We start from the raw sequence: 23,234 nt of genomic DNA on the forward strand, positions 1-23,234 counted from the left end.
GAGGACCTGCATAGATGGGAAGCACAAGAACTCTCATGGTCCGCTAGAATAGCCACAGTTAAAATGACAAGCATACCTCGGCCAAAATGATTAAAATACTACAAGATGAGATCATTACCTTTATCTGGCATAAAAAGAAACCCCGGATTAGGAGGTCTGTACTTCTCTCACCATTATGGACTGGGGTATTGGGAGCCCCTGATGTGAAAAGGTACATTTTAGCAGCTCAAGTCACACCCATGTTACGATGGTCAAATCCAGACTTACATAAAGGATGGAGTAAGTTAGAACAAGGAGTAACCACTATCCCCTTAAGTGCGTTACAATCCTTACACACCCAGAACAGGGCAACGGGAGGCCAATTACTGAAGGCAACAATAGAATCACTACAAAAATGGGACTTGGCATTGAAATGGGGGAAAGTCACCCCGGAACTGGGACCACACAGCTCGATGTGTCATAATGCAGACTTCTCACCAGGCATAAATATAGCTTATTGGGAAAGATGGGAGGGAAGTGACACACGGAAATTAGAAGACTTCTACCAAGATGGTAATCCGCTCCTCTTCGAGGAATGCAAACACAAATTCCACATAGGGCAGGGAGAGAGGTACAAATATATCCAGGTCAGACACTAGATATGTCAAAGGGAGGTGAACAAAGCTGGTACACGAACACCGTTAGGAGTGGAACTGAATATGCGGGAAGAGATAACCGCAAAAGGTATCTCGAGGATATACAGGCTGCTAGATAAAACACAATACACAGATGACCTACCGTACATCACCAAATGGGATGAAGATTTAGAGGTCGACATCACGGAAGAGGAATGGGGGGGGCAGATTTGGAGGAGGGCACAAAAATAGTCTAAATGTACAGCCAATCAAAGAGTCGGCCGTCAAATTCTGCCACAGATGGTACCTGACACCCCAAAGACTAAATACGATGAATAAAGACCACTCACCCTGTGCTGGAGGCAATGTGCGGAAATAGGGACTTTGGACACATGCAGTGGACATGCCCTAAAGCCAAAATATTCTGGAAGGAAATTCTAGCTCATGTCAAAAAGATTATAGGGGCACAATTTCCTGATTCGCCAGTAGTTTTACTCCTGGGGGCAGAGGTGGAAGGAGTATACGCAGCAAGAGGAGGAAATCCTACACTTAACACACACTTTCTAACGGCAGCTCGCATGACTCTTGCACAAAATTGGAAAATGCCAGAAGGCCCTATAGTTGCATGTTGGTGGGTAAAGACCTGGGGCATACTAGCAATGGAGAAAGGGTGTGCTCTTAAAGCTGGGACATACCAACAGTTTGTGAAGACCTGGCTTCCATTCCATGAATATGTCAGAGATAGAGAGCACTATTTTCACAAACCACAAATGCTCGGAAACATAAGTGTAATTTGAATCTATACCAAAGTGTCCTATGTAACATAGTCAAAGAAATGTGACCGCCAGAAAGGAAAAGTAACTTGTGTCATGCTCACTAGTTTGTCATGTCAGGAGGGAGAGGGGGAGGGAGGTGGAGGGTGGGATAGGGGTTAGTTCATTTATTTTTATTAGGTTGGTAATAATTGCTGAGTTACTTGTTGGACTCATGGTTTGTTAGATTTAATAAAACAAAATAACTCAATGTACCATAAGAAGACACTATAGTAGAAACTCTCGAAACCTGATTTCTTTGGATTTGATGTTACAGTAACTAATATTGAAGCAATCCTATGTAATGCTATAATAAATGTTGATGCATTGATTATATAAATAAAGTTCTTTAAAAAAAATGCAAACAATGTGTTCCAGAATGTACACATCACATTCATAATCCACATTTGTGGTATTTCATTTGACAAACTAATAAATTAATTTCACTTTGTACATGAATTGTTGATAAGAGAGATGGAAATGTCGACATATTGTGTTGCAGGCCTTAACGAGTTCACTTTGTGTTTCTCCCTTGGTATACTATTGCTTTCATCAGGAGGCAATTATTGTGAACGTCTCAGTTGCTAGGGTCTCGTGTCATTAATAGTATAACGATTCTTGTCTTGAGATCTATAATTCAGAAAATAATTGCTAACTGTGTGACATGTGTCCCTCACTGCTTCATGGCTGAAAAATCACATGTTTAATCCTATGCTTTTTTTAAGATGAGTTATTTAGACTGTGTATTTACATTGAAGCTAATTCAATTCTATGGTACATCTTTTTTTTACGACCAAAACGATTTTGTAGGCAAAAGTGCTAATGTCACTGTATAGTTTGGAATAAGTGTGTTTGTATCTACATACCTGTTCTTTTATCACAGTGTCTTTGTTCAATCAACGTTTTCAACAGATTGTCATTTTTACTGTATCGCAAGCTGGACTTTGAAATTACTAAATATATAGTGTATTCAATGAAAAAGCTTTAAGGGGACGTTATGGTTAAGTTGCACTAATAAAAACCTATGAAATTCAATGAAAAAACTTAGTTAAGGGGACGTTATGGTTAAGTTGCACTAATAAAAACCTTTGAAATTCAATGGAAAAACATTGTTACAGGGACGTTATGGTTACGTAAAACTGAAAAACCTCAGAAATTCGCCAGTTATGGTAAGCTAAGCAACCATAACTCGTGCAATGTCCTTTGCTTAGCTCTTGTTCTTTCCTACTGGTTATTTTCCCCTCAGTATAAGTCTGCCAAGAACCAAGGGAGGCAGCAAGATCCATCTCGAGTCTGGAAAGGGATGAATTTGCTTGCTTTGCACATAATCTTCCTTTCTTACTTTTATCCACTTCGGAGTGATGTCTCTGGCTCATGAGTAGCGTTGTACTTCCACTGTTTCATTGGTTCTCCCTGAAAAACTAAGAAAGTGTCCCTCGTTCCTCCCTATTGCGACATGATTTCCTCTTAATGAGGGAGTTTTATTTGGAGTATCACTGGATGTCATCCTATAGTTGTTTGTAAGTCTTCTTATGCACAGCAAGAACAAAAGTAACTGAAGCACCCAGTGAAGGGAAAGCTCAGGAGAACTCCAATTTCGATGTTATATTCCCGTAAATAGAAATTGTGTAGGTACACACAGAATAACGTGTTCTAATTTTTCTACTTGTCTCTTCCTCTCCTCTCATCTCAGGTAAACGTGAAGGCTGGACATGTTGAATATGACAAATTCTACATCCCAGAGGTTTCCAGCTTGGTGGATATCCAGGAAGATTATCTCCTGTGGTTCTTGAATCAAGCGGGAATGGTGAGTGCTCTGGGCTAGCAAGGAAGGTGTAAATAATGAACAGCATGTGCACCCTAATTACAGCTCACAGGTGAAACCCAACTCTGCTCTCCACAGTCAGCATGCACTAGTTACTGAATATATTGTTTTCCTTGCTGAATTAGTAGCTGTGTGCTTGATGTTGTGTTGGTGCATTTGCTTCTTAGCAGCATTAGATCAGATACAAACTGAACTTGCCCAACAATTGTACATTTACATCACTTTGCAATAAATCATCACTAGAAAGAGATATCACTTGACCCTTAGATGGTCTAACTTATGTCTGACATAAAATCTCTCCAAAATGTTTCCCCGTCTGTTTGTTACCGTATCCCGATTGGCCTCCGCACCAGCCATTACTGATTGGCTAAGCCGGCAGGCGGAAGCCGACCACGCACCCGAAGGGCCACAGCTAAAGGGCCTGTCTGTGCCGTTCGTGCCGTCGGGCAGCCACGCTGCCCTTTTCCACCCATTACTTCCACAAGGACTGTTCCTCCATCTAACGGGCCTTAGAGCCACCATACCGTGATTTGTAAGTACTTTCTTTGCTATTTGCCTCTCCCTCCTGCCGTAGTGCACCATTGTGCCTCTGCGCCTATTCGCCGGCATTGCCCGCCGAACATAAACCCACAGTCCCATCACCCAGTCCCCACAGCAAACTAAACCCTTTCCCCAACGTTGGTGCCGCGCCGGCCTCTGTACTAAGCACCTTCAAAGGCCTGCCATCTGACTTTCGTATCGACGCAGTGCAAGCAAGGTCCTAATATTGACATTAAAGCGGTTCCGCCGTGCACATGCAGATTGTTTAGCCCCCTTAACTCCCATCACACCTGGCCAACCCAGGCAGTTACAGCTGCCCTCATCACCAGAACTGTCAGAGCGTGTGGGTTTTTTTCTCACTCACGTACCCGCTCCTGTTATTCCATCGGTATGCGCTTGGCACTCCGCATGGTCTGTTTGCTGTCTCACCGCTCACGCGGTTTTACCTGCTTAATCTATGCCATGTCTAAAGTTCACCTGACCTGTTAATTTGACATTTTCCTGTATTTATGGAATTCCTGCGGATTACAATGTTTTTATGTAGGAGCATCTTTATTCACATGTTGAAATGTCTGTTTTGCCGTCATGAATTTTAAAATATCGATTCCTGCTGCCTAAACTCTGTCTAATACAACGTATGCATACATGAACTCATCGTATTGCCAGAGTATTTGCAGCTACCTGCCATATATGTATGTACCTATGCTTACTGCTTAATAACTCCTTTGCCACGCCAGCCGAGTAGATCTAAGAACATAGAGCTCTTGCCTACTCGTGTATTACAACTTCTAGTAAGGTACAGCCCCCCGCTGCCTTTTAGGGAGAATTCTCTTCTAAGTCTAATTTCCCTTACCTATAGAGGGTTTATTTTTCTCTCCTGCTAAGAGTGAGACTCTTTTTCCCACTCTTAGACATATTGCTGATGTGTGTTTTAGGCTATCCTTTGTGCTTATGGTCTATGGGGTTTTTTCTCATCCTCATAGGTATCATCTTTTTACATGTGTGTTACCCAGCACCCTCAGTGCAGTAACACAGGGGTGTCCTAGGGACCCCCAGACATAGACTCCATACCCTGGGACTGACTACTGTCTCCCAGGGCATGTAAAGTCCCCATTGACTTTACTAGTCAATAATTATGAACAATACCAGTACAACCCATCTTACTATTGAAGTACTGGAAAGGGTTAATAGTTTTTCCCTGGTGTTCATTTTCGAGGGGGTACCGTCCAGTCTCTCTCTCCAAAGTTTCTGGCTGGTGGCAGTGGTTACTACCGTAAATATTCATCCGCAAATATTTTCTGATGGGATTTTCCCATTGTTCGAGGCTACCACTTTTACTGACAGCCTCTAACATACCGCCGGTTTATTTTATTATTAACTTTACTCCGGTAGGTTTTTATTGCCAGATCTTTGATAATATTTCTTTCTTGTGTCTTTCTCTGAAATCCTAACTCGGGTTGTGGATCCTTTGTTCGTCCTTTTGGCAGTCTTCTGCACAGAAGCCCTCCTTTCGGCACCACTGAGTCAGGGGTAGACAGGATGTGTGGGAGGGGCAATAGGCACTCTGGACAGGGTTACCTAGGCAACCCAAGTAGCACTCTGCCCTGATAGGCTGGGGGGGTTATCCCGCCAGGATAGCCACCCCACTGTGTGTGTGACAGCTAGGCTGTATGAATGGGGGTTTTCTGCATAAAAGCAGGGCTCTGAGGACTGGAGGACAAGACGTCGCCACTGGAACTAAGAAACCCAAAGAGGAGAGAAGCTGAAGACATCTGCAATGACTGAACCACCGGTGAAGCCCTGCTGCAGATCCTCACCACTTTTCTCCAACGACTCGAGAAGATCTTCACCTGCAAGAGTCTTCTTTCCTTGAGCTGGTGGGGCCAACCAGTTCGCCAATCGCCTTCCAGGACCTGCCTTGGTCGAATCGCCAGTGCCCAGCACTAGGAGACCGGATAGCCAGGCACCCGTCCACCACGACCACGATTTAAAGGAGCGTACCTTTTATTTCGTTTTGGCATCACCGCGGCTGGCTTCATTACTGGGCAGTGCAGTAACTCGAACCTTCTTCCACGACGAGAGCCTCTCTTCCTCTGCTGGATCTCCCGAACTGCAGGGACTACTGCCACCGCAGGAGCCTCTTCCACTTTCAAGGTACATTGTTCCGCTAGGCCTCCCATTTCGTTGGGTACTGCTAAAGGTGTTTTAAATACTTTACTTACCTTCTGGGCTGGCCGCCCCTTTCGTCTAACATTATCTTTTTACCTTCTGCAAACGCCTGATCCAGGGCACTTGCCTTGTACTATTGACTCTGGCACAGGCCTATTGACTCTGGCTAAATCTGTTACAACTGCCTTCTCTAGATTGATTTTCACTAAGAAATGTGTTGGTGCACCTAAACTGTCATAACCACCTTTCCTTCCCCTTTCTATATTGTTGAAGTGCCTTTTTGCTCGGTTTTCACCTAAGTATTGCTTATGCTAAAGTACTGCCTTGCCTAACTTGTTCACAATCCAATTGGGAAGTGTTGCTGGTGTGTTTAGGAGTCTAACCCTGTATGACTTGTACTTTCCCTCCCTCTGAAGAAATTGTTAGAGTGCAATTTATGCTGGGTTTACACTGTGCCATATTGCTCAGTTTTCACTCTTGCTCAAACTTGTCTACAATTTAAATATGGAGTTGTGTATACTTTTCTTGACTGTTTTAACTTGCTTTACTGATAGTGATTTGTGTGTTAACTTAAGAGTGTGTAAAATAAATATATATATTCTTTTTGATACAAAGCTTTGGTCAGTGTTTCCTTGTTCCATAGTACTGTAGTCCTATTGTGTAAACCCTGAATACTGCTCATCTCCCTCTTGAGATAAGTCTGACTGCTCAGCCACAGCTACCAACTAAACCTTTGTGGTACAGACTGATACCAAAGGGGATTTATTGCATATACCTGCAGTCTTAATCTTCTGTAGTGCTCCCTAAGGGAACTGCATAGGATTCTGCCTAACACTGCCTTAGCCCTATTTTGCTGCTTACCCAGTCCCCCAGTTCGCTAGTATGGATTTTAAGCAGCCAAACTCAGAATATATTCCCCTACAGTGTTCTTGCCCTCCTTCTTCTGTGTCCCCCCTGCTCCACACGCCCTGACTCCTACTGTTACTAATAATCTTGCCAATCCTCTAGCTAGTAGACTAGATAGGTTGCAGTGTAGCTCAGAGCCCTTTCAGCCAACCACTTGCCCTCGGCCTACCCATATGAGAAACCTACTACTAGGAGTTTGCTCCTCCTCCACTACAGTCGCCACTAAACTAAAACAAGAAGCTCATCTTCAACACCCCCCCCCCTAAACACATGCTCACTGCTTTACATAGCTCCTACAAGAATATTAGGACTTTACTACCTACCAAAAACAAGAGCACAGTGGCCCCCGCTCCACTCCAATGTGCCCTTATTAATGCTCGATCTCTCTCAGCACATGCCACTGAGATTCATGACCTTCTTACTAATTTGGACTTACTTACTCGCCATCAGGGAAACATGGCTCCACGAAGCGTCAGGACCAGCCATCTGTCTAGCCCTACCATCAGGATACACCATACTACATCAGGGCAGAACAATTACCAAGGGAGGGGGTGTTGCCCTCATAGCTAAGGAATTCCTTGCTATTCGACAAATCAACTCACCAGTAGGTGAGAATTCGGACTCGTTATCAGTAAAACTCCCTCTCACCCAATAATACTATCACTCTCCACATCATCTACCGACCCCCAGGCCCTCTACTCGACTTTCAAGGAAATCTCCTCCACCTGCTAGGAGACAACCTCAAAAACACCACAAAGGCCATCCTCTTGGGGGACCTTAACCTCGGTTTCAAAGATCCGAAAGACAAACAAGGCAAGTCCTTGGCCAAAGCCCTCCAAGACATGGGTTTCCTACAAAGAGTCACTGACCCGATGCACACGAAAGGACTAATATTAGATTGGATAGCTGACCATAACTGTGCTGCAGAAATCAGCTCCATCTCCTGCTGCCCCTGTACTGACCATCACCTCATACACTTCCACATCCTGACCACTAATATCACTAAACCTGACACATCTGCCCCTTCAGCAATAGCTGGATCTTCACGGCTCCTGCTCAAAGATAGGATCCTTCCACTCCTTGAGGCCTCTGCCTTGAAGCCCCCGTTCTCCAATGACCCGTTGGCACTGGTAGAACTCTACAACACTACTATCAAAGCAGGCGTAGATGCCATTGCACCCTTACAGAGAAAAAAAGCTAAAGTGAAAAAACATGCTAATTCATGGTTCACTCAAGAGCTACTAGAACTACGTTCTCAGAAACGCTCTGCACTTAGCAAATGGCAAGCCTTCCCGCACAACTCCACTCTCGAGGCATACAAAGCACTGGCCACACAATACAAAAAATCCATCACGCTAGCGAAATCCTCCTCCTACAATGCAAGAATCGCTAATGCAAAATCCGAGTCAAAAGAGTTGTTTGCAATATTCAAGGAATTGGCAGCACCACCCACCAACACCCAAGAAACTGTGAAAGATGAAGCCTGGTGCACCAATATCCAAACTGCCATGCTGAATAAAATAAACCTCCTCCAGGATCAAATCAAATCACACTATAATGCCTTGCCCAAAGCTAGCCTGCCCACTGCTCCAATCACAAATCCTGACAGCAAGGACAAAAAATATTTTTCTTTCCGAGAAGTAACTGAGGCGGAAGTACTAGCCATCATGAAACAAATCAAACCATGTTTCTGCAAGGGGGATAGCTGCCCCAGCAACCTTGTAAAAGATTGTGCAGACTCTCTATCCCCATTTCTTACAGCCTTCATCAATGCCTCATTCACCTCGTTCGTTGTCCCCCCTCCCTGAAAGAGTTGTGGGTTTGTCCTCTGCTAAAAAAAAGTCTCTGGATCCAGACTCGCCAAATAACTAAAGACCCATTACTACCGTGCCATTTCTATTGAAGATACCTGACAAAGCGGCCTATCTACAAATCCAACAATTTCTGGAAATCAGCAATATTCTAAGTAAGAGGAAATCAGGCTTCCATCCATGTCACGGAACGGAGTCGGCCTTACTCGACTTTAAGAATCAATTAGGGTAAATTATGGACAAAGGTAAGCCAGCGCTGCTCCTGCTACTTGATTTCTCTGCAGCTTTTGATCTCGTAGATCACAAGGCCCTCTGCAGACATCTTGGGGGCGCTGCCCAATTCTCCCAAGAAGCCACATCCTGGATCACCTCCTTCCTGCAAGGCAGACTCATGAGTCTTTTCTGACCAGGCGTGTGCTGCTCCCACCACCATCCATTGCGGAGTCCCACAGGGATCCTGCACCTCGCCGACATTGTACAACATTTTTACCCTACCTCTTTTTAATGACCTGGACAATCACGACATAGCATATATACACTATGCTGACGATACTCAAGTCCTCCTCCCCCTTTCTGGATCCTACGAACTGGACTCGGCTACACTCAGTAAAACATATGCCCTCCTCCAGGCTGGGATGGCGGCCAATGGATTGTGCCTCAACAGGGACAAAACTGAAATCCTTCTGGTTGGCCCAAAGGAAATTCTCAATAAACTTGACAGTCACCACAGGTCCTTCACTATTGAGAATACCACAATCACTGCTGCCGTAGCAGTCAAAACATTGGGAGTTTTCCTCAACTACACCCTCTCAATGACACGTCAAGTCCGCGCCATATCATCAGCAGCACTTACCACCAAAATCATAAATGTGGTCAAACCATACCTCTCCACCAAAAACTGCTTCACCATAGCTAGAGCCACCATTGGGGCGAAGCTGGACTACTGTAATGTTCTGTTTCTAGGAACCTCAGCAAATAACCTTAACAAACTACAAAGCACCCAAAATAATGCCTTTAGAGCGACGCTAAGCATTCCCAAAAGGGAGCACATCTCCCATGCCAAATGTGAGGCCCACTGGCTTCCAGTCAAGGAGCGGATACTCTTTAAAACCCTCTCCATCAAACACAGGTGCCTCTCCCTCAAACGTCCCCCTTACCTATCAGAATAAATCCACCCTGCCACCTCTAACAGTCCTAAGCGGGCTCAGCACTCCAATCAGCTCCTCATCTCTACCGTTAAAAGAGCCAAAACCGGAGGTGTCTGCTTTCCTTTCCTAGCTCCAAAAAAGTGGAACGCCCTACCCACCTCCCTTAGGTAAAAGACTTCCCTTACAGCTTTCCGCAGAATGCTCAAAACCAAGCTTTTCATCTAGTCCTGCCCTCCAAAACACAAGATCGGTTGGTTCCCCTGTAACCTTGGAACCTGTCTTGGACTACGTTGCGGGATATTGTGTAAATATCTGTAAATGTCACATCCTGTAAATAGCATTATAACTGATCTCTGTATCCTTTTCACTGTTCTTATTGTCTCTAATGTAGGTCATGTCTGACCACTGTAACTAAGTAAGCTCTACTGTAATAGCGCTGCGATGCCCCAGAGCCGCCTGTATGCTTTATAGATGTAAATAAATAGTAAAAGTATTGTTTTGCCTAATGGAATAGGGAAGCCGATTTTTAGTTTTGGCTATTGGCGCCAACTATAAGCTGAAACAATTGCATTACAATACAGCTAGGAAGAAATGGCATATGAGGCGGATCACAAAGTTTGTAAGTGCTTGGATATTGGCCCACCCATTGACTGCCCATGGCCATTACCACCCAATTCCTGCCCCACCCCACCCTAAGCTGCTACTCCTCATGGAAACTCTATGAGCTTGTGTTAGGGAGAATTCTCTGTTTAGGCTGAATTTCCTAACCTAGTGAGTCCCCCAGCAGCTTTGCTGGATTTTTGGGGTTTATTTTTTCTCCTGCCAAGAGTGAGACTCTTTTACCCTCACTCTTGGACATGACTTGAGAGTGTTTCTGTGACTTACTATGTGCTTATGGGCTATGGGGTATATTTTCTCCCATAGGCTATCATTGGTTTTTTTGAATGTGTGTTACACAGCACCCTCAGTGCAGTAACACAGGGGTGTCATAGAGACCCCCGAACATAGACTCCACACCCTGGGACTGACTACTGTCTCCCTGGGTCTGTAAAGTCACCATTGACTTTACTAGTCTTAACTTAGGAACTTAACCAGTACAAACCATCATACTGTGGAAGTACTGGTAGGGGCAATTAGATTGCCCCTGGGTCTGTTGTCGAGGGGGTACTGTCCCGTCCCCCCTCGCCGAGTTTCTGGCTGGTGGCAGTGGATACCACGGCAATATTCCACCGGAATATTTCCCAATGGGATTTCCCATTGATTTTAATGCACCACTTTTTGGTGCAATGTTAAAGATACCGCCGGTTTATTTATTTAATATAAATTCACCGGTTGGGATTTTTTGCCAGAACTCGCCGCCAAAATGGCGTCTAGGTTCATTTCAGTAACCCTGAACCCGAGTCGAGCCTTAGTTCCACTTTTGGCGGGCTTCTGCACAGAAGCCCTCCAAAGTGGTGCCATTCTGTCTGGGTACCACAGGGGGTATGGGAGGGGGTTTAGGCACCCTGGACTGAGTTGCCTTACCAACTCATGACGCACTCTGGTGTGATTGGCCCAGGTGGTGAGCCACCCCGCTCACCACTTAGCATGTTTGAGTGACAGCTAGGCTGTATGAATGGGGGTTTGCTGCATAAAAGCAGGGTTTTTGGGACTGGTTCTTCAGAAGTCGCCACAGGACCTAAGAAGCCGAAGAGGGAGAAGCCGAGCCGACCTGCCAAGACGACACCACCGGTGGAGCCCTGCGGAACCGTCTCACCACTTTTTCCGACGACAGAGAAGGTCTCCCGCCGGAGAGTCTTCTTCCCTTGACTGGTGGGGACAACCAGTTTCTGCCTTCTTTTCGCCGCCCTGAAGCATCTCGTGGCCACCTTGCCTGTGCCAAGCACCCCGGCAACCGGGATACCACTTTTTACCTCAACCGCGAAAGAGGGGTAACATCCTTTTAACCGGAAAAAACTCCACGGCTGGTTTCTTCCCTGGTAGTGCAACGACCTCCAGCTTTCCTCCACGACGAGATCTTCTCCTCCTCTGGACGACGCCGCGACTTGCACCCACTGCCAGGAACAACTGCCACCGCTGGAGGATCCTTTCCATTTTAAAGGTACCGTGTTCCGCCCGGCTTTCCTTGCCACCGATTGTACGGGGTAGATTTAACCCTCGGCTCTCGACCCTGGGTAAGCCTGGGACACCCTAACTAAACTTTTCTTAACTGAGAAGACCCTTTTCGACTCACCTGTAAAGACTTGTGACATTGTGTGATCTTGGGCATCTTTTCGCCTGGCTTTCCCTAGAGTGGGCCTGGCAACCGAACTTCCTTGCTCCTCAATAGACTGCCTTGTTAAACTTACTGTGAATCTCTGAAAAGTGTTTTACCTTGCTGTTTTCATTATTTCTGCCTTTTCCCTCCCTTTTTAACTAACTTGTTGGAGTGCCATCTAACGTTAAGCGCTCACCTCTGTTTGGAAATAAGTGGTGTTAGCGTAGACTTGTCCAACAAATAACTAGGGATGTACATATAAGTAATAGTGACTGTGTTTTGACTTACTTACCTTTTCTGTGCTAGTGTAATTTATGAGTGTGTCTTTTAAATAAATAATTATATACTTTTACACCTAGCTCTGGTCAGTGTTTGTTTGAACTACTGTGCCTCTGTACCTATTATGTATGCTCTGTATACTGCCTAACTCTTCTTGAGGGAAGTCTGACTGCTCAGCCACAGCTACCAGGTAAATCTGGGTGGTACAGGCTGCTACCAAGTGGGTTTACTGCCAAACACCTGTAGCCTTAAATCTTTTGCAGTGGTCCCAGAGGGAACTGCACAGGTTTCTGTCTAACAGCTTGCTTTACTCAAACCTTACCATCAAAACGTTGCACTCCAAGTGCCTGCCAGTGTTTTTTCAAAGAAGTCTTCTGAGAGTTAATCACTTAATCAGAGTTGTCAACAAGCTACTGGTGTAATAAAAATGTCTTAACCAGGTCTGGCTTCAGCTACTCTATTTATAAGCACTATGCATTTCCTTCACCAAAGTCCTGCTTACAACAAGCATTGTTAAAGCCAACAGTTTTGGCTTGTGTATATGTATTAGGCATTTGCCAGGCACTGCTATTAGATGCCCATGTGCACGTACCATTTTGCAGCTGCTAGTATCGATAGCCAGTTAATACCACCACGACAATGCATGGGAAGTGCCTTGCCCATGCCTACACAAAAGCCAACACTGTTGGCATTACCAATACTTGTTACTTATGGATGAAAGTTGGTAAAGCCAAATTTGCCAGCATTTTCCTTTGTATTTGAGCATTCAGATTGGAGTAAGGATACATTGTAATTAGGGTCATCTATTAGGTGACGCTAAGCTGATCCATAAAATCCATCTTCTCTGGCTGTTGATGGTTAGGGCGTGCAAATGTGATCATACCACCTTCTTTTTGTTTCATTATCACCACCTCTCTTCCACTTAACAATTCAATTTTAAGCTGTGCTTTGTGACCTACAAGACATTTGTCCAATCTCAATCTGGGTATTTAGCCCACAGAACATATGACTAGAGGATCCAGGCACAATAGGCCTTCCTTGGAGTTGGATATGCAACTATTATGCAAAGACAAGTAATCAGACAAAGGCTTTTCTTCCACTCTACTGCAATTATGCAGTTCCTCCTGCGGTTTTGTATGCCTTCCTTGCTCTCCTTTACAAAACGATGGAAGGCTCATCTTTTGAAACATGCTTTTCCTTCACTATCTTAGTGCTCTTAGAAATGTGTAGTCATGACTGTGGCATGCAAAACAGGATTTTGCTTTTGATTAAATTCCAAGAGTATTTTTCTGAAATATAGTTTCATTATCAATTGTATTTTTTTCTCGCCCTGGTTTTTATTTTCTTACTTTTGTGGTTGCCCAAATTCTGTAAATCTAGTCGATTTGTGTCATTATTTTGTGTACTGCACCCAGCGACTTTTAGTGGGTGAAGAGCTTTAGGAAATATTTAGGAAATAGATCCGAGACATCTGATGTAGAGCTATAGGGAGTAATACAAAAGGCTGCCAAAGTGGGTTGGCAACATTTGAACGTTCAGACACAGTCTTTTATTACTTTATAACTATATGATTTGTTTGGTTGCCATTTACTTGGGTTTTGTAGCTGCAGCTTTCCTTTCCCTCCGCCCCCTCCCTCATTCGAGCTCGGAGGTCCATAGCCTTTTCACAGATATAAACGGGTAACAACTTCCTTTTCATTTTAGGGATTCAAACAGATGTGGTTTTATATTACCTTACTTTAAATGCAGTAAACTGGATTATATTTATCACATTTACCAATCTCGTGAAGAAAACGTTTTAGAAAGGAAAGAAGTCCTTGCTCGTCTAGAACATACTCTCCCCACCTCATGGACTACTTCCTGCCAAATCTGTTTTGAACATCTTGTTATCATACTCTAATGACACTTGTGGCATGGAGTGTGGTACGTGAATGAAAATAAATGAGAATTGGAATGTGCATGGGGCTGCCCAGTTACAAAAAAAGCAAGCACCTTTGTGATGTAAGAAGCTAAGAGCTATCTGAACCAGATTGTGGGCTTGGTAATTAACCTAAGAACGACATGGTTCCCCTGCAGGCATCGTCACCCTTGGAGGTAAAACAGTCTTAAAAGCAATGAGGGGAGATAGTGGTATGGTTCACATATAAATGGAAGGGATACAGTTCTATTTAAAAGATGGTGTGTTGGACTGGGACTTGTCTAATGTGTGGGTGATGGTGTCTACAGAAGAAGGAAGGAATATCTATTTATGGGCCTCATTACAAGTTTGGTGGTTTGGGGAAAAGGTGGCAGTAATTCTGTTACTACCTTTTCTTTGGGCGGTAACGGAATTACTGCTGTTTCTCCTGTACTGATGAATTATACCTTTGGAGGTAAAGTGGCAAATTTACTTCCAGAAAAAAGTAGGAGGTGAATCCGCCACTGCATAAAAACAAACAAAAAAGAATCAGTGGATTTACCGTGCAGTAATTTCACCGGTGGTAGATCCACCAAAAATCCCCATTGTGTCCTATGGACGCCAAAAATTGGGAATTGCCTCCAATTGTAATCCCATGGTAAACTCATCATACCAAGTGGCAGTAACAGTATTCAAGTTTGAGGTCATTTGGCAGATTTACCACTGAATTACCGCCAACCTCGTAATGAGGCCCATGTCACCAGAACAAAGCATCTGCTGCCAACTTTTCAAACAGCATACTAATTTAGCCAAGAAACAAAAACTTGTATTTTTTCTTATTGCGTTTTCTTTTCCATGTAGAAAAGGACATTTCAGGATTCATCAAAAAGGGATCAAACACATTACTTTTATGCCACCTAAAATATGTGCAAAGTTAGGCATGAGTCGGCATTTGCTTGTCAAAGTGAAAGACCATCCAGTGATAACCAAGAGAGGCGTGCATGGCTTAGAAATGTGCAATGATCATGAAAGAGATTTCATGTGGGCTTGTAAACGCGTTTTGATGACTTTAAACATGTTTTAAGTGTACATCAAGTACACATTTTTACCAATACATCCATGATTACTACAGCCACCTACCAGCCAAAACCAAAAAGGAATTAAAAAAAAGCTGAAATAATACGTCCTATCAAGTTCGTATCGAGAGTGCGCGTAATGACAAACGCAGATCGATAGCCTGCATGCAGTACGATGGCACAGTCTAACTAACGTGTCATTACTTTTCCTGAGCTGGGTAGGTGATCAAAAGTTGAGAGGCAGGCAGTAACTCCTTGGAGCAGACGCTCTCACACACACAAAGCGATCATATTGACTTGCTGTGTAAAACAATGAAGATTACCCCTTGCTACTGCGCAGGGAGTCTTGATTCTATTAAAAACTAGGAGGTGAGCATTATGCTTCAACTTCTTTATTAACTACTCCACAGCAGTTTCAACAAAATAAGGAAAAACTGTAGAAAACGTCTTTCATCACTCCTTTTTTCTTTCTTAAACTACAACTTCCACTGTCTCTGTAGTTCCTGTTAATGTCCAGCCAGTCCATATATCACTTCCTTCCGGTGGACGACTCCTCTTCTTTGAGTGCTCTGAACTGCACCCTTAACAAAACTGTGCTTGATGAAATATGTCAAACTCCAACTCTGATTCCACAGGAGCCTTGAACTCGCCACGGCTAACTGCGTCCTCCTGTTCTCTCTGGGCTTGTTATGTCTCTCCCAGCCAGCTCAACTATTCTTCTGGCCATCTCCTATGGAGCAAACAAGACATGGCATTAGGGTGGTATCCGTGTACTGCTAACCACTTAAGACAAATGTACATTTAAGTTTATACAGTACATGCAAGAGGGCGGGAAATTAATGCTTGCTTCCTAGTCTTTAATAAATTCAAAACTCCCTGCGCAGTAAGCAGGGATAATCTTCCTTCTATATCAAGACTGGAGGTGAGCATTATGCTTGTTCAAAGATTCCCATCACATTGGCTGTTACCACTTCAATTGGTTTAAAATGGAATGTCTTATAGGTATGATCACTGTCCCAATCTGCTGCTTGCATAATATCCTGTAGGATTGGTCCTGCGGAGTATACGTTTGATGCCATAGCTCCTCTCACAGAATGCGCCCCAAATTTCTTTAGATCAATGCCTGCTAGCTGCATCAGTTCTCGCACCCATCTGGCTATGATAGCCGTTGCTACTGCTTGAAAGGTCTTCCTGCGTGCCGTCAACAACTGTGTCGTCCTATTCTCATATTACTTATTGCACAATGCCACACACCATTTCGTATTATTTGGTAGATAGGGGTAATGAACCATAGTGGAATTCGACTTCGTTCCTTTGACTATTGTAAATGTAATGCCTTCTGGGCCAAACACTTTCCTCTGTACCTCAAACGCTCTGACGTCCGATACTCGCTTGCAGGACACCAGGCACAATAGCATGGCTAACTTCCCAGACAATTGCTTTAATGTCAGATATTTATTTGGTGGCCAACTCGCCAGTAATCATAGTACTACGGTCACATCCCATAGCTGCAAGTACTTCGGCTCCGGAGGCACCTTGAATCAAGCTCCTTTAATCATCCGTATTACTGCTGGATGTTCTCCTGTTGGTGTTCCCTCAATGGGCAGATATCCTTCCGATATTGCTGATCTATACACTCCTATGGTTCTGAAAGCTCTACCATCTTGCAAAAGATCTGCTTGGAAATTCCGAATCGCTACTACAGATGCTGAAATGGGATGAACATGTCTCCCTCTGCACCAGTTCGACCACTTATTCAAAGCCGAGTCATAGCTCCTCTGTGTAGAAGCAGCCCATGATACTGAGAGGAGCTCGGCAGCGCCGAAATACCTGGCAGTGCCCAGCGTCTCCTCACGCAATTAGCATGAGAGTCCTTCTCATTCTCAGAGGATGAAATGACCCAGCTGGGTCCGTGAGCAATTGTTCCCCGTCTGGAAGAACTTGTGGCCGGTCTACTTTCAGCTCCATCAGTGTCAGGAACCGTACTTGTGATTTCCACATGGGAGCTACGAGTGCTAGTTCTGTTTTCTCTCTGCGACACTTCGCTAAGACTCTGCTCAGCATCATGAAAGGGGGGGAAGACAATCCAATCCTGCAGAAACGCATCTGTCCCTGGAGCTGGGGTCTAGGCTCCAACTGAAATAGTCCTTTGTCTGCAGTTGAGTCGTGATGCAAACAGGTCAGTATGAATCGGTCCCCGCAGGAGATCCAATTGCTGAAATTGAAATACCTCTGTGCTCAGCTTACAATTGCTGGAATCTGCTCGATATGGGAGTTTCAGTCTGCTACCATGTTGAGCTCTCCTGAAAGATATTCCGCAGTCACCGACGTCCCTGACTGCAGGCAAAAGTGCCAGAAGTACTTTGCTAGCTCTGCTAACAGTTTCGATTTGGTACCTCCCAGGTGGTTGATGTACCTGACCGCCGAGATACTGTCCATCTTGAGGAGGACACAGGAACTGACTTTCTCTTTTGTGAAAGCCTTGATCGCGAAGGAGCCCGCTAGTAACTCCAAGCAGTTTATGTGAAGACGCAGCTCTTCTACGCTCCATTTTCCTCCTGTTTCCGAGGGTCCGCACCATGCTCCCCATCCTACTCGGCTGGCGTCTGATTCTATTACTAAATCGGGCCGATCTCCGAATAATGCACGTCTATACCAGGCGTCCATATTCTTCAACCACCATTCTAGTTCTGTGACAGAGTCTTGATCTAGAGGAACTAGTTGGTGATACCTCTGCGGCCGCGTGGAAAGCGCCTTTTGCTAGGGAGGGAGGAGTCATGTTGCTTGCCTTCTCAGTATTGGGGTCTGCTGTTGTGAGGTTTCCTACCTTCCTGGAATCGACCGGCCGCTTGACCTCGGTAGCGGCCAGTCCAGGCAAAAACTCTGCCTGGGAAGATCTTTCGAATCGCTGCCTGTGCTTTTTCTAGCAATGTATAGATGCTGACGAATCTGCCCATTTCCTTTCCAAAGGTCTCTCCGAAGAGGAGACCTTGGGCTGCTTCTTCTGCTTCGTATGAGGCCAGGTCTCCCAGCTTCGTATCTATTTTAAGCAGGAGCCCTCTCCTCCTCTCCGAGGATATGCAATTTGCATTTCCCAGGATGCAAACTGCTCTTTGGGGCCAATTTGCTAGGGCCTACGGGTTTACTTCCTTTCTGGTGTGTCTCGCTCTTTCGGCCAGGTCCATTATTTTAGCCAGTGGCCCTGCCAAATCGAGCACTTTCTCTTGGCAGCTCCTCCTCGACCTGTCTATGCCTTTACGTGGGTCTATATTCGTTTTTGTAATGAAAGCTAGCATCTTTGGATCCAGCTCTGGTGTTGCCGCTACTTTGCCCGGAAGATTTGGGTGCGGACACTCTGCCATCATGCGCTGTCTCACTTCCTTGTCTAGCGTTTCGGCAGTCTTGTGGTCAAGTATCTCAATACTCTGGGGGAGGGCTGCCAATCGGAGGACCTGGGTTTCCTAATGTCCTCCGGCTCGACATGTCCGTTATTTCCCCCTGGTCATCCTCCAGGTGTTTCTCTTTGCAGGCTCTTTTACCTCCCCTGGGAATCCCCCATTCTACCTCCTGTTTTTTCTTCCTCCTCTTGGGAAGAAAGATTTGCTTCTGTTGGCTCCTCTTCCGAGCCTGGGTCATCCTCTCCCATATTTTCCTCCCCTGGGAAGGGGGTTGTGAGGCTAACCAGACTGATGAGGAACAATGGGCAATATTGACAAGAAGAAGTTAAAGCTAGCAAATTGAAAGCCATCAAGGAGTAATAAGGAAGTAGTAGTCAATGAAGGGTTGGTTAACCCTATGATTTGTGAACTTACAGCTTTATTTTGAAAGTGTCAAGACGGCGAGGTCGGAAGAGGGCAACTGGTTGCGTGACCTGTAGTGGCTGGGCTGGGCGTCCTATTAACTGCACCCAGACCAGGAAGCCCCAACCAAGTGAAGAGAATGGTGAAAGCAGAATAGAGACTGAATATTGTGATATGCCACAGTGCTTGAAGCTTGGGGGAAGGGAAACCCTGAGCTTCCTTGAGAACCTTGTTTTATGCTACAGTGCTTGAGGCTTTGGGACGGGACCCCCTGAGCCCTTTGGAACATTGTTTTTGTGCATCAGTATTTGAAGCTTGGGGAAGGGAACCCCTGAGCTTATGTGAAAATGGTTCTGGTGAATTATTATTTCAAGAAGGAACGTTTGAAATCCTGAACTTGCGAAAGGAGCTAGACATTCACTACATTTATATATTAGAAGTGAGGGCAAGAAGATAGGTATTTGAATTCTCTCACAATGCCGCAAATTTCAGAAGAGGACAGGGAGGAGTTAGAAGGGGACATCAGGGAGGAGGAAGTGAGGATGGCAATTAAGGGGCTCCAGAAGAGTAGGGCACCGGGGCCAGACGGGTTCACCGTGGCCTTTTATAAAAGGTATGTAGAGGCGATGATCCCATTCCTGACTAAGATGTACAATTCATTCAGAGGGGAGGGAAATGTGACCCAAACTATGAACGAACCGAAGGTCCTGGTCTTTCACAAACCGGGAAAAGATCCATCGTACCCAGGGTCCTAACATCCAATTGCCTTGATAAATAAAGAGGCTAAAATCTAAATGAAAATTCTATCCAGGCTGTCCCCACTCCTCCCCAACCTGATCAACAAAGATCAATCAGGTTTTATCCCAGGTAGGCAAACTCATGACAATCTGAGGCATATAGTACACTTGGTAGAGAAAGTTGGAGTCAAGCAAACACCCGCAATTTTGCTAGCGGTTGATGCCGAAAAGGCATTTGACCGGGTGGAATGGTCAATCCGGTTTGAAACACTAGCACGGATGGGGTTTGGGGAAACATTTCTGAACGTAAGGGCTAATTACAATTCCCCTTCGATTAGAATTGGCATTAATGGGGAGGTCACGGGTAGAGTGGAGTTAACAAGGGGTACCAAACAGGGGAGCCTGCTCTCACCCCTATTATACGCAATATTCCTGGAGCCACTCCTAATCAGGATCAGGGAGTCCGGGGCTATTGAGGGGATAGAAATGGCAGGCATGCAGCATAAGGGAGTCGCGTATGCGGACGACCTGCTGGTGATCATGACAGACCCAACACGCACTCTTCCAGAGGTGATCCGGGAACTAGATAACTTTGGGACGGTCTCGGGATTGAAGATTAACAGGAATAAATCAGAAATTCTTCCCCTGGCAGGTGATAAAGGGGGGATAAAGAGAATGGCAGATTCCCTGGGATTAAAGCTGGCAGAAAAGGGGTCAAATATCTGGGCATAACTCTTACGAGCATGGTGGATTAGCTATATGGGGGAAACTTCCCGGACTTGCTGGGGAAAATTAAGAGGGACTTGGAGAAGTGGAACCCGCTGGCGATTTCTTGGTGGTGGCGAGTCTCCTCAGTAAAGATGACCCTATTCCCAAAACTGTTATACTTCTTCCAAGCTATTCTGATCAGGGTCCCCAAATCCTTCTTCAGGGCTCTTGCAAAGGCGGTCTCATCATTCATTTGGAAGAGGAAGGCACCAAGTGTCTCAAGGGCAGTATTAACGGCTCTAACTACGGAGGAGGGCATGGCGCTGCCACACTTCTGAAGGTATTATCAGGCAACGCAGCTGTGGATTTTGAAAGAGTGGATGGGGGAAGAGCAACAGAAGTTCTGGGCCGCGCAGGATAGGGCAGTGGCTAGAAGGGAGTTGCTGTGGAAGGGGAGCCAGACCAGGCACCCAAACCTACGAGTTAGCGAGGTCATGATGGCCACACTGGATGTATGGGATGAACTCACACGGTACGGCTCAGTAACTGTGGTGCCTGGCCCGTTTACCCCTATGTTTGGGAACCCAGAATCCCCCCCCCCTGGCATGGAAAGGGGGGCGTTCAGGCCTTGGGGGAAAAAGCAGGGTATACAAAAATTGGGGAAATGATGGAAGAACAAGAGGTGCTCCCGTTCGAGACATGCAAAAGCAGCCTGAACCTCAGGGAATCAAACACGTTTAAATATGAGCAACTCAGACACTGGTTAGCTACCCCAACGCTCAAGCAGGCGGCGACACTAGACCTAACCCAGTTTGAAAAGTATCCTATATTCAATCCCGGAACCAGGAAACTGGTGTTGACTCTCTATAAGTTTATCAATGTGTAGGTGGAAAGGGTCAACTGGAATTACATGGTGAAGTGGGAACGTACGATGGGGGGACCCATCAATAAACTACAGTGGGAGGAACTATGGGGCAGTGTCCCAAGGATAACCTGCTCAGTCCAAATGAGGGAAATGTGGATAAGGGTTATGACCCAGTGGCACCTGACCCCAGTGCAGTTGCATGCAATGTTTCCAAATGCATCCAATTTGTGCTGGAGAGCGTGTGGGGGCGAAGGTACATAGAGGCATATCTGGTGGGGCTGCAAAGGGATTCAGGGCTTCTAGGACGAGGTAAAGGCACAGATGCAGGGGATGTTCCCGAACGTGGCTCAAATGGGGGAGCAAGTGTGGATGTGCGGGCTCAGGGGCCAAACAGCAAAGGAGTTATCTAAATCGCAATGGAAGAGCTTTATGGGACTGCTAATAGCAGCCTGGGCGGCCATAGCCCAGAGTTCGAAACAACTGGACCTCCCTTTGATCTTTAGCTGGTTACAGAAGGGTATGGACGTTGGTAACTATGGGGAAATTATCCCACACCTTGCAGGGCGCGGGGGCTCCTTTGCAAAAGAATGGTAGAAGGTACTGGAATACCTTCAGTCGGACTACATGGAACAGTGGTGCCCACACAAAATAAGAATAACATATTCGCAGCATGAGTAGATCCCAGCTGGCTCAAAGACTATCCACCGGACGGAGGGGGGGGGGGTTGGGAGGAGTTGGGGGTGAGTTATCTTCTGTTTGTTACTGTATATGGAAATTATAAATAAATATAATTTTTTTTAAAAAGAAGTCAGGGCAAGCATAGGGTTGTGACACAGACGGCATTTTGTTTTGAACTGACAAGACCAAGACGTCCCCTAGTATTATTTAGGTAGGGAACATTCCCTCCTTAGAGTTAAGACAAGATAGGAATGAAACCACCCTGACAATTTAAATAAAGGTTTTGAAAACGATTCTTCTGTTGTATGCGTCAATCTCTTGATTGCATGCTTATCTCACACAGAGTATAATGGAAATCATGGCAACCCCTCTATTTGGAGAATGGTCTTTCATGGGTATCCCTCCTGGACCTGCACTTGTGTTTGTTTGTTTCTAGCCCCAGGATCCCAAAGTTAACATCTCCACCATTTTCTCTAGGAAATATATAGTAATTTGGCAAACCAACCCCGTTTTCCAACAGTTCAGTCTTTTTTATAATCCCAGCATTCCCGGTGCTCATTGTTACAAAGGTTTTCTTTAATTTTCTAATTGGAAGGGCAACTTCTGTGATGGCCAGTAAGACAACCTTTTGTGTAGAGTGGGGCTAAGGTTCAGAGCTCTATGGATTGGCCTTTTTCAGAGGTAGTTCAGCTGGGGTCTAGGGGTGGGGGGTCTACAAGTAGACTCCTCTCCACCTACCTGCTTGTCTTTCTGTGGAACCTCGCCACCCCATCCAAATCTATCAAATTTACCACTTTCCCAGTATAGTACTTGTAATTTTGCAGGATATCAGAGTAGAGAACAAGAGCTAGTCAGTTAAGCTGCCCGCCAGCCTTCCTTCAAATTCTGGAATCCTTGATTCTGAAGGTTTAAAAAAAAAAAGAGCTTGAGGCCCAGGGTTTTTTTGTTTTGTTTTTGCTTTGTTTGATCTTCAGTTGGTGTATAACACGTAACCACAAATGTCCCTACAGAGGTAAAATGTTAGACTACACTTCTTTATTATGTCCTTTAATGTCAGTCAACAAGAAGAAAATCCCAGACCGCAGTTGTGTTTTGCTTTTTCCAATTAAATG

General features: G+C 45.2%; 1 protein-coding gene across 2 annotated transcripts in view; it reads left to right on the forward strand.

Moving 5' to 3' along the window:
* The window catches only part of HERC3 (HECT and RLD domain containing E3 ubiquitin protein ligase 3), a 1,960,519-nt gene that overhangs the window by 1,430,706 nt on the left and 506,579 nt on the right, over nt 1-23,234 (forward strand). For both annotated transcript variants that reach the window (XM_069630741.1, XM_069630742.1), the window contains one exon: nt 3,120-3,233. In XM_069630741.1, coding sequence (XP_069486842.1) covers nt 3,120-3,233 — 114 coding nt within the window. The remainder of the gene's footprint in view (nt 1-3,119; nt 3,234-23,234) is intronic.

Source organism: Ambystoma mexicanum, chromosome 6q (assembly GCF_040938575.1).
Source record: "Ambystoma mexicanum isolate Mex_15411 chromosome 6q, UKY_AmexF1_1, whole genome shotgun sequence".
Classification (NCBI taxonomy): Eukaryota; Metazoa; Chordata; class Amphibia; order Caudata; family Ambystomatidae; genus Ambystoma; species Ambystoma mexicanum.